General features: G+C 41.5%; 1 protein-coding gene across 1 annotated transcript in view; it reads right to left on the bottom strand.

The window, feature by feature from the left end:
- The window catches only part of LOC122122377 (WASH complex subunit 2A-like), a 62184-nt gene that overhangs the window by 9715 nt on the left and 40263 nt on the right, over positions 1-12206 (bottom strand). Inside the window, exons 20-25 of the mRNA XM_042696546.1 lie at positions 11110-11285; positions 5987-6089; positions 4945-5100; positions 2629-2811; positions 552-680; positions 329-421 (exon numbers count right to left, since the gene is read on the bottom strand). Of these exons, the coding sequence (XP_042552480.1) occupies positions 329-421; positions 552-680; positions 2629-2811; positions 4945-5100; positions 5987-6089; positions 11110-11285 (840 nt within the window). The remainder of the gene's footprint in view (positions 1-328; positions 422-551; positions 681-2628; positions 2812-4944; positions 5101-5986; positions 6090-11109; positions 11286-12206) is intronic.

Raw genomic sequence — 12206 nt, 5'->3', positions numbered from 1 at the left:
AAAATGTGACGGGAGGGGTAACACTGTCCAAAAAGAATTGGACTCATTACCTGACTTCTGATATGGTACCCCTCTGTCCAACACCTTAACAACAATACAATTATGTTAAAAAAAAAAAGTTTGTAAGAGAAAACCCAGGTTAATGCTTTAATGTTCATAAGGAACACAGGATGAAGATCAGTACGAACTGTTCCCTAGCCTATACTACTATCAGCCTCCACATTCATATTAGTGTGTTATCTGGAGTTCTGTGCATTTCCTTCATCCTACCACTTGTCATATTCCCATGCTCCCTGATCTTGGACCAGGCAAAACAAAAATCTGATACCATAGGCTGGGTCTTGGCAGAGCTGAAAAGATCATCACCATCATCATCCTCATCCTCATCACCGAACAGGCTCCCCACACTTGGCTTGGACAACTAGAACAGACAATACTCAGGTTGAAGACCCAGAATTTCTACAATTTCTAGAGGGCTAGGTGAGCCACCAGGACATTATCTGACACATTAGCCACGGAAGGCTACAATGTGGGAACCATTGGGAACTGACCTTGTTTTTTTTGGTACCAGCAAAAAGGTCAACATCAGGGTCATTGTCCTTTTGCAGTTTGTGGCTGAAAAGGAGTTCTTCATCCTGAAAGACACCTGTACTTTTGGGGAGGACATCAAGAATGGGACCCTGGACAAGAGAGAAGACCACATATGACAACGTTTCTATACAAAATTACAAAAATTACAACAAGCTCACTCCTGCAATCCTAGTTACTCAGAAGGCTGAGATCTGAAAATCAAGGTTCAAAGACAGTCTGGACAGAAAAGCCCGTGAGATTCTTATCTCCAATGAACCACTAAAACTGCCACAAATGGTAGAGTGCTAGTCTTGAACAAAAAAACTCAGGGACAGCACCTAGGCTCCGAGTTCAATCCCTGGGACCAGCACATACCAAAAAAGTCAGAAAGCAAATGGAATCCCTTTGCAGCTTTGTTTACTGGCCAAGGTCTACATGCCACATCAGCAGGGAACAGACACTACTTTTCACACAATAAGTATATAACAGAGCTACCAAAAGTAGTGCAGAAAAATACTCTGGAAAGATCATCTCTCAACCTTTTTGTAGTGTTTGAATTTTTACTTTGAAAAGAAAAACCAACTGGGTGCCAGTGGCTCACATGTGTATTCCTAGCTACTTAGGAGTCTGAGAGTACATCTTGAAGCTAGCCCAGGTTAGATAGTCCAAACCTCTCTAATTAATCAACTTAAAAATGCTAGGACCTGAGATGTAGCTCAAGTGATAGAGCATTAGCTTTGAACAAAAAAGATTGGCCCTGAGTTCAAGTCCCAGGACTGAGTTAAAGAAAAAAGGAAAAAACCCAACTCAGTGCTTTCATAAGGAGGATGTAGAACCAGAGAGCAGTAGAGGGGGGTGATGAGATTAAAGTACAATATTTGAATTGTGAAACCCCTTTGTACAATTAATATACACTAAAAAATGAATGACATGAGAAAGTGACAGAGTGCTAGCTGTTGAGTGCAAAAGCTAAGCAAGAGCATGAGATCCTGAGTTCAATTCCCAATCCTGGCATACACATATACAAAAATGAACTACAGGAATGTAAAACAGGTTCTGTGGAAGAATAGGTAAGAGAGGGAGGGTGGAAGGCCAATGGAGAGGGTGAAGGAGAGTGAATAAAATTCAAGAACATTATATACTGGTTTTAAGAAGTGGGGTAGGAGGATGAGGCAGAGTAACAAAGGAAGAAAGGCCACTTAACATGCTGTGTAATTTCTTTTCCTAATTTCCTAATTGGGCTTAGCAGTATTTTGTTGAGGATTTCAACATTTACATTCACAAAAAAAACTGATTTGTACTTTTCTTGTGATGTCACTGTCCAGTTATATTATCAGGATAGCAACAGTCCCAAGAGAATACTGTCAGTTTTTTATTTTTTTGTTAGTTGTGGGGCCTGAACTCTTGGCCTGGGCGCTGACCCTCAGCTCTTCAGCTCAAGGCTAGCACTCTACCACTTGAGCCACAGCACCACTTCTGGCTTTATGTGGTACTGAGGAATCAAACCCAGGGCCTCATGCATGCAAGGCAAGCACTCTACCACTGAGCGACCTTCCCAGCCCCTGTCAATTATTTTTACTCATAAAATCTAGTGGCACATCATCATGTCCATTGCCTTTCTTCTAGAGCTGCCTTTCCACTATCAATGGCAGATCTGAGCAGATACAAAAGAATTCACATGGCCTGCAAAGGCTAAAATAGTTGCATGTTTGCTAACACCTCATAAATAAAGGTCCATCTGTTCCTAAAACAGAGTGCTAGATGTATAGATTTACTGTACAGATGTGGCCCAACTTCCACAGATGTGGCCCAACTTCCACTTCCTACTACTCACATCCTGTGAAGGGCCAGGGGCAAAGGTTTGCCAGGACAACAGGGTCTGTCAATTGCAGCAGAGGTAGGTGAAATTCTATTCCCCACGCAGCAATGCTCCTTCAGGGAAGAATTCCTGATTATGATTCCCAGATATTTAAATGACTAGAAAGGCCTAAGATTTCATTAGCAACTTAGATGACAGAACACCATGACAAAATATGACTTGAATTGTATTATGCCCACCTTCCCTACTTCTTTCTGTGGCATGCAGATGTTTTCATCTTCCATTTTATCCTCTTCCTCATCAAACAAGCTAAGAACAGTTTTGGTTCTACTCTTGGCTCCTTTGTCCAATGGGGATGATGTTGATGAAAATAAATCAGAATGTCTCTCTGCTTCCTGAGAAGATGAGGACAATAGTCCTTCCTGGAATGGAAACAATAAGGAAAAACTAAGTCATCATTGGAAATTAAACCCTATCATGGGGTTTCCCATGCCCCTCATCAATCCAGGAACTGCCACATTGGTTTGTTTTAGGCTACTGCAGCTCATCACACCTGCTCCATATAACAAAACAGAGGCCATATCTTTCTCAGCACTAAGGATTGAACCCAGGACCTTGTGCATGCTAGGCAAATGCTCTACCTCTTCAGCCATGCCTCTAGCCCCTACGGTCAATTCTTGTTTGTTCCAAGGAAGAATATTATACAATTTTTCCAATCATTTTAAGTCACAGGCCCCTGTCACCTACCAAGTGAGAAGGTAATAATAACCCTGATGCACACAGGCTGTGCATGAGCTAGAATTTTTAAAAAAAATGCAGGTCATGGGATTTTAACTTAGGGCCTGGGCACTGTCTCTGAGCTTTTTTGCTTAAGGCTAGCATTCTGCCACTTGAATGATGGCTCCACTTCCAGCCTTTTAGGGGTAAGAGGTGAGAATCTCATGAATTTTCCTGTTCAGGTTGGTTTTGTGACAATCCCCAGATTTCAGCCTTCTCAGCAGCTAGGATTACAGGCATGAGCTGCTGGCAACTGGCTAGAATGAACTTCTAAGTCAGAGACAACAAGTGTAAATCATGGGGAGAGATTATATTTTCTAGTTAATATGTCATGCAACGCCTAAGGGGGGAGGGACCTCATCAGCAAAATCATGTTCAAACGATGTCTACATTGTATGATAATCAGAACAATTTCTAAAATATTCTTAAATGCAACATTTCTTCACTCAGTTGTTTCACAAATCAGGCAAGACACTGTTGGTCGTAAGTACTACTGAGGAAGGAAAATTAAACCTACCATTGGTTGTAAGGTGCATCTAAGTTTCAGAGTAACTAAGCTGTGGGAAAACATGCCTCTTTGAAGAAATGTATAATGTAACAAAATGTAGTACCCAGTATGTGCAAAGTGATATGCTAAGAACTATGGAAGTAACAGTGAGCAAACAACCCCTGCCCCACACCTCAAAGAGCTTATACTCAAGTGAGGAAAAAAACAATGAAATGAGCAGTTAAGTGTAGGAAAGGCTAGCATAGAGCTCCTTATGTCCAAATAACTCCTCAATCATTGTAGCTTCAAGGAGCCTCCACGGGAAAAGTAAATGCCATGTTTTCTCTACATGCCCTGGGAGAGAGATTAAAGTAAAGCAGTCGAACATGTGGAGTACAAGCTGAGTTAGAAAATGAGAAACACAGACTCCAAATCAGCTGTTAATATTGGGTTCCAAGACTTGGATAGTTAGATTAGGCTGTAGGCCTCCAAGAAGAGATGGAAGAGTTTCAGGAAAAGAAAGCTAGTGTTTTTGAAGAAGCACATTTCACTCTCCTATGTAATTCACAACTAACAACTAGACATAACAGAATAATCTAAACTATTCTTAAAACTGCTACCTTAGCAGGGCACCAGTGGCTCATGCTTTTAATCCTAGTTACTCATGAATCTGAGATTTAAGGATCATGGTTTGAAGCCAGCCAGAGCAGGAAAGTCTGTGAAACTCTGACCTCCACTTAACCATCAAAAAGCCAAAGGTGGAGGTGTGGCGGTATAGCTCACATGGTAGAACACCAGCCTTGAGCAAAAAAGTGAAGGGATAGTGCCAAGGTCCTGAGTTCAATCCCTAGTACCAGCACACAGAAACAAATGAACAACTCTGACATTTGACTTTAGTACACAGGTGAGGACGAGAGGAGAACCAAGGGAGATCAGAAGCTTGTGCTGCGGAGCTCAAAAATCTTTCTACAAATAAGCCATTTATTTTCAGTGCTGGAAAAATAACAAGGTGTTGGGCTCGAAGGTGGCTCAATGGTAGAGAGCTTGCCTTGCATGCATGAGGCCCTGGATTTGACTCCTTAGCACCACATAAGCAAAAAGAAAAAAGCCGGAAGTGGTGCTGTGGCTCAAGTGGTAGAGCGCTAGCCTTGAGCTGAAGAGCTGAGGGACAGCGCCCAGGCCCAGAGTTCAGGCCCCACGACCAGACCCCAAAAAATAAAAAAAATAAAAAAACAATAACAAGATGTGTGTGTCTGTGTGCTACAAAACACAAGAGGAAATAAAAGTCCACCTTCTCTTCCACGTCAGCCTTATCCTCCTTCCTCAACTTGAAGGTCATGCTGGCACCCGGAGTCTTCGCATCTGCAGATGTCACTCCATGTGGTGCCTCCTTCTCTTCATCATCGCTGAAGAGCAGAGGTGGCCTCTCAGCAGTGGCCTCTTTTTTCTATCAAGAGAAAAAAGTAAACATCCTCAACAACAAACAAAAATATACATGTGACTAGTGATGTCTAGAAGCAGCCCAAACTTGTCCACTTAGGCGTGAGGTCAGTGTTGTGGAGGACACAAATCCAACACAACTCCCTGAAACCTGAGACTGCAGCACTTCAAGTTTCCATGACCACTGTGTGCTTCATCTCCTGTCTGTCATACCCCAACCACCCTCACTTCAGACCTTAGTGTTGCCACTGAACAATTACAAATTTTTATTTCTCTGTCTCCCTTCTCTTAAATTTCATCTATAAGACATCAATCACAAAGACTCACCAGATTAACTAGGAGGAAGAAGTGCACTGGAAAAACCCTTGAGGATTTACCCTGACTCCACCCATTTTGCTTCTTGTCTACCATGAGGTAATTAGTTTCTGCCACATGCTTTACTGCCACCATGCTCTGCCTCACCATAATGCTCAAACCAGCAGGCCAAAACTACTGCCATGATGCCCTTCCTTACCATGGGCTCACACCAACAAAGCCAAGGACTACTGCCATGATGCTCTGCCTCATCATAGGCCCACATCAACAAAGCCAAGGACTATTGACATGATGCTCTGTCTCACCATGGTTCTCACACCATTGGTCCAACATCAATAAAACAGAATATACTACTGCCATGATGCCCTCTGCCTCACTACAGGCCCAAACCAACAAAGCCAAGGACTACTGACAGAAATTTCCAAGCTGTTACCTACAACAACCTAACCACACACAATGCCTTACAGTTTGAATCATCAGGTCACAGTGACTACAGGGTCCAGAGATGATGTAGAACAACTTTGCTACTTGTGAAACACATCCTCAAGGATGTTTCTGGGTCTAAAGATCATAAATACCGTTGCTGTAGGAGGGACTGATGCGGGGGGAGAACCAAACAGAGAGCTTCCACTATCAGCATCATCTTCAAAGAGTAGTGATGCTCTCTGGGTCTTCTTTTGGCTGTATGGACAGACAAAAGGTCAAATTCAGAGAATCTGTGATTTAAAAACAAAATATTCTTCACTTAATATAATTTTTTCCAAGCCTTCCCATTTCCTAACAAATGGGGCAATGTCATTCTTTCTGATGGAGGCAAAGAATTCCATTGTGTATATATACCACATTTTCTTGATCCATTCATCTACTGAGGTGCATCTGGGTTGGTTCCATATCTTCGCTATGGTAAATAATGCTGCAATAAACATAGTTGTGCTGGGAGCATTACTATGGTCTTGTTTGTGAACATTTGGGTAAATGCCCAAAAGTGGGATTGCTGGATCATAGGGGAGCTCTATGTGGAGTCTTGAGAAACCTCCATACTGCTTTCCAAAGTGGTTGAACAAGTTTACACTCCCACCAACAATGAAGTAAGGTTCCCTTCTGTCCACATCCCCTCCAGCATCTGTTGTTATTAGAGTTCTTGATTTTTGCCATTCTAACTGGAGTGAGGTGGTATCTTAATGTTTTGATTTGCATTTCTTTTATGGCTAGGGAGGTTGAGCATTTCTTCATGTGTCTATTGGTCATCCTTTCCCCTTCAGAGAAGTTTCTCTTTAAGTCTTTAGCCCACTTATTTATTGGGCAGTTGTTTCTTTGAAGATTTGTTGTTGGGGGATTTAATTTTTTGAGTTCCAGGTATATTTTAGATGAGACCCTTGTCCGATATATGGCTAGTAAAAGTCTTCTCCCAATCCGTGGGCTTTCTATTAATCTTGCTAGCTATGTCCTTTGCCATGCAGAAGCTCTGCAATTTCATGCAGTCCCATTTGTCCAATTTTTCTTTGATTTGTTGTGTTTCTGGGTTTCTATTAAGAAAATTTCGGCCTGTGCCAACAAGACCTAGGGTTTCTCCTATTCCATCCTGTAATGTTTTCAGAGTAAGCCAGGCCCAAAGAAACATAGGTCCCATGGTTTCCCTTATTTGCAATATCTAGTATATGTCTGAGTCAAGCAGAAAAGGTTAGATAAGTCAATGTTAAGAAAATGAACCCTAAGCTATGTATTCAAATGTTTTTTTTTCTTTCATGCGATTGTTTCTAACGCATTTATAAGATTATTTCTTTGTTGCTTTGTATGTCCCTCCCCCACGGTATAACCTCTGCTTTCACTGTATTTGATGTCAGTATAATTTTCGGAGGGGAAGGGGAAAAACAAATCGTTTAAATAGGAATACAGGTGGACCCATTGCCACAATGAGATGTACAAGTCCTTATGTTGAAAACGAACTTTACAACTTTGGTACGGGGGGGGGGGGGAGGAGAGGGGGGAGCGAGGGAGAGAGGGGAGGGAGGGGATGAGAAGGGTAAACAAAGGAGGAGGCTACAATGCTTGATAAGAATGTACTCATTATCTTGCCCATGTAATTGTAACCCCTCTGTACAGTATTTTCACAATAAAAAAAAAAATTCTTTCTAGATTACACTTACAGCAAGCAACCTATCTATTGACTTTATGCAGTTGACAGCAGATAGGAAAAACCTCTGGATGGGTGGAATTTGTCTCTGGCTAGTCAAGAAGCTTCTGTTGCTAACTCTCACATAGAAGACCCCAGTGCAGCTGCACCAACTCTTGAGTCTGCAAAACATACTACCTTTCTGGCATTCACAAACTCAACACTCTCCTTTACTGCCTACTAAACAGTAAGAATCAGCAAAATGAATATGCTTACTTCCAGTGGAGTAAGAAGACAGCTGCTGAGCAATAAAGATCAGGACAAGCTTGGGATGCAATCCTAAGGAATATTTTCTAATTCCTTTTTAAAAAAATATATACTTTTTTTATTGCAAAGAATAACGTACAGAGGGTTTACAGTTACATGAGTAAGGTAATGAGTACATTTCCTATCGAGCAAGTTATCCCCTCCTTTGTTTTTCCCCTACCATCCCTTCCCTCCCTACCTCCCCAACTCCTCCCTCCCCCCACCAAAGTTGTAAAGTTCATTTTCAACATAGTGTCTTGAACATCTCACTGTTACAATGGGTCAACCTGTATCCTGTTTCAGCATTTTGTTATTTCCCTTCCCATCCCCAAATTAGAAAAACATATATACAAGATACAGGGTACTGGAATCAAATACAGTGAAAACAGGGGTTATGCCATGGGGGAAGAACATACAAAAGAAACAAAAAAAAAATCACATGGTACATTATATGTACATTAGAAACAACAGCAAGAAAGATAAAACCTCTTGTGTCCCTATCTTGGGGTTCATTTCACTTAGCATCATCTTATTTGGTCATATGTACATAGCTTTTGAGCTTTGCTGATTGTCCTAGACATATACTAGTTATTGCAAATAAGGAAAACCATGGGACCTATGTTTCTTTGGCCCTGGTTGACTTCACTTAATATCATTTTTTCCAAGTCTTTCCTTTTCCTAACAAATGGGGCGGTATCATTTACTTCCTTTTTTTATTGGGACAAAGTTTACATACCACATAATTAACCTAATTCAAGTGAATACCTTGGTGTTTTTCAGCACCTCAGAGTTGTGCACTATCACCACAATTCTAAATTTGTATTTTTATCACCCTCAAAAAGAAACTACAGCCGGGCGTCAGTGGCTCACAACTGTAATCTTAGCTACTCAGGAGGCGGAGATCTGAGGATCAGCCTGGGCAGGAAAAGTCCATGAGATCTCACTCTTATTTCCAATCACCCACCAGAAAACTGGAAGTGGCGCTGTGGCTCAAGTGGTAGAGCGCTAGCCTTGAGCCTCTAAAGAGCTCAGGCACGGTGTCCAGGACCAGAGTTCAAGCCCCATGACCCACAAAAAAAAAGAAAGAAAAAAAAGAAAGTACATCCATCAGCAGTCACTCATTGTTCCCTCTTCCTCCACCTCTGGGAACCACCAAGCCACTTTCTGTCTCTGTGGGATTTACTGTTCTGGACATTTCATATAAGTACAACCACATGATCTGTGGTCTTGTGTGACTACTGTCTCTCAGTTAACAGAGTGTTTTCTAAATTCATTCTTGTACCAACATGTGTCTACATTTCTCCATTTTATTGCTGAAGAATATAGTCCACTATGTGGTAATGTAACATTTAGCTAATTCATCAATTGTCTATTGTGAATAATACTACAATGAACATTCCTATACAAGTGTTCTGTATGAACATGTTTTCATTTCTCGCAAGGAAAATTAGGTTTTATGTTAATTCAGGTTTAACTTTCTTTGCGGGGGGGGGGGGGGGGGGGGGGGCATCAGTCGTGGGGCTTGAACTCTGGGCCTGGGCACTGTTCCTGAACTCTTTAACTCAAGGCGAGTGCTCTACCACTTGAGCCACAGTGCCACTTCTGGTTTTCTGGTGGTAAATTGGAGATAAGAGCCTCACGGACTTTCCTGCCCAGTCTTGCTTTGAACCGTGATCCTCAGATCTCAGCCTCCTTAGTAGCTATGATTATAGATGTGAGCCACCAGGGTCTGGTTAGTTTTAACTTTTGTGTGTGTGTGTTTTTTCTATTCCTGGAACTTGAACTCAGGACCTGGGTACTGTCCCTAAGCTTTTGTTCTCAAGACCAGTACTCTACTGTTTGAGCCACAGCTATACTGCTGGCTTCTGGGTAGTTAATTGGTGGTGTTGTGGCTCAAGTGGTATAGTGCTCACCTTGAGCTGAAGAGACAGGGACAGCACCGAGGCCCAGAATTCAAGCCCCATGACCAAAATAAATAAATAAACAAATAAATAAATGAAAGACAGGAACAAGAGTGTCCCAGGAGAGAGAGAGAGAGGGAAAGAGGAAAGAGAGAGAGTGCGCGCAAGCATTAGAGAGCATATGCAACAGAAATAAATGAAATGTTTCCCCACTCATGGTGCTAAGTGCAAAATCTGAGATTGGTGATAAAGGCAGGCTACAGTAGTGAGCATTATATTTGGATTTCACCTAATTGCAACAATTTTAATAGAGATACTAATTCAGACAAGAAGTGGGAGGTCCAGAATTTAACAATTGGTATTGACATTCCAGAGTTTGTATTCCATACCAGAGGCCAATGATGTGCCAGGTGTCAAGTAACAGGCCTAATGCAGAAACAGCAACATTTGAAGAGATAACATTATCTTGAGATACAAATCAGAGACACTTCTGAAGGTACTTAATGAAGCTTAGTCCCTAATGCACAGAATTGACAGGACAAATTGACGGCTTTTTTATGTTATAACCATGTGAGTGAGTATTTCCAGATGAAACCATTATTTGCAGGAAGTTGTTCTGAACCCACAGCTAATCAATGGGACATTGTAGAGCACAGCCCAAGCTTGCTCTATGCTCTTTGTCTGCACCCTGCCAGCTTCAGCTTCAGTAGAGATCTCCAAGTGGAGTCACCCAGACCAACAAGAAGTTACAAGGACTTAGTGCGATAAAGCTGTGCAGACAGCAAGGTTTTCAATACTCAGCTGTCAAGCTTTTTTTTTTTTTTTATACTGGATGATACCATGAAGACTAGGGTGGCTTGGAACACCATGTACAGCTAATATCACAAACTTTCAAACTGTGGTAGCCTTGACCAAACTTTACAATCTTGAGGATTAAAAAAAAGTCCCACAAAAGACAAACTGGACATTTTCAAATCACTGACAAACTAGGAAAAACATATTTTAAGGCTAAAAAAGATGGTAGAGCTGGGACCAATGGCTCACACCTGTAATCATAGCTACTTAGGAGGCTGAGATCTGAAGATTGCAGTCTGAAGCCAGGAAGGACAGCAAAGTCTGTGAGACTCTTAGTCTCCAATTAACCACCAAAGAAGCCATAGTACAGCTGTGGCTCAAGTGATAGTATGCTAGCTTTGAGCACGAAAGCTCCAGCCATGGCCCTGAGTTCAAGCCCCAGTACCAGCATAAAAAAAACAGTCCTAGCTGTGTCTCAATGATAACCAACCTCAATTATTAGCACTGAATATTCTGCTCACTAAAAACCATTCCTTGTTACCTACCACAAACACTGAGTAATAATTTCCTACAGTAACTACCTCACCTGTCCTTGGCAATAATGAATAAATCATCCTCCTCCTCATCTTCTTCTTCAAAGAGACTGGTCTTTTTCACAGTCTTGACTTCCTGGCCTTGGGTAGTCCCTGAGTCCTTGAGTTCTCCTTTGGACTGGCTGTCAAATGTTGGCTTGGTCTTTGAGTCACTGATATTCCACTGGTCCTAAAAACATAAAACATATATTAAAAGTCCAAGTGGCTGTGGTGTAGCTTAATGTGGAGTCCATGCATGCATACAAGCATGTGAAATAATTTAGATTATGGAATGTGAGGAGTAAATAAAATCTGTATTTGTTAAATTATGTTACACTCAAACTAAGGATCAAACTAAGTGCATCACTGTTGAAGAAAGATGTTATTAGAGAGTTTTCTTTGAACTCCAATATGAACTGCTACATTCTAGCTTCAAAGACTTCCCAAGCCTTCTTTCTATGCTGCCTGCTATGTTTCTTCAGGCTATAGTTCTTCCCTTGGGTTAAGACAAGAGAATTTATCTGTTTTAAGGGATGAAAATGTAGAGCAATGAACAGGAAGAGGAATATAAATTAACAATTGTTAATTCTTTTTTTTTCCTTTTTGTGCATTACTTGGGTTTGAACATCAGGCTTCTTGCTTGCTTTATAGGTGCTCTATCATTTGAACCACACTCAGATCTTTTTTGCTTTGGTTTCTTATTTTTTGTGCCTGTGCTGGGGCAGTTTTTTTAACTCATGACTTCTGCCATGCCACCAGTCCCAAAAATTTTAAAATCTCAATCTCAATTTAAATTAAAAACCTCAAATCAAACTACCATAAAAGCTAGAAGTAGAGCTGTGGCTCAAGTGGTAGTGTTAGCCTTGAGTGGAAAAAGCTAAAGGAAAAGTTCATGAAAACTAGTCTCAGTGTAAAACTGTGACTTTTTACCACAAAAGAAATCTGACCTACAGGAAGCATTATCAGACAATGCAGACCCCTCCCTATGGGTCAAAGAAGTCCAAAGAGTAGGCATGGGTGGCCCTTTGATCCTGGTAGTGTAGGGCACCACAAATCTAAATAGGGTCCCCAAGGCAATAGTGCACGCTACAGAACCTCAGACCCCACCCCA

The sequence above is a fragment of the Dipodomys spectabilis genome, unplaced genomic scaffold (assembly GCF_019054845.1).
Source record: "Dipodomys spectabilis isolate Male_0828 unplaced genomic scaffold, ASM1905484v1 ptg000207l, whole genome shotgun sequence".
Lineage (NCBI taxonomy): Eukaryota > Metazoa > Chordata > Mammalia > Rodentia > Heteromyidae > Dipodomys > Dipodomys spectabilis.
This window is presented reverse-complemented; position numbering and strand designations above follow the sequence as displayed.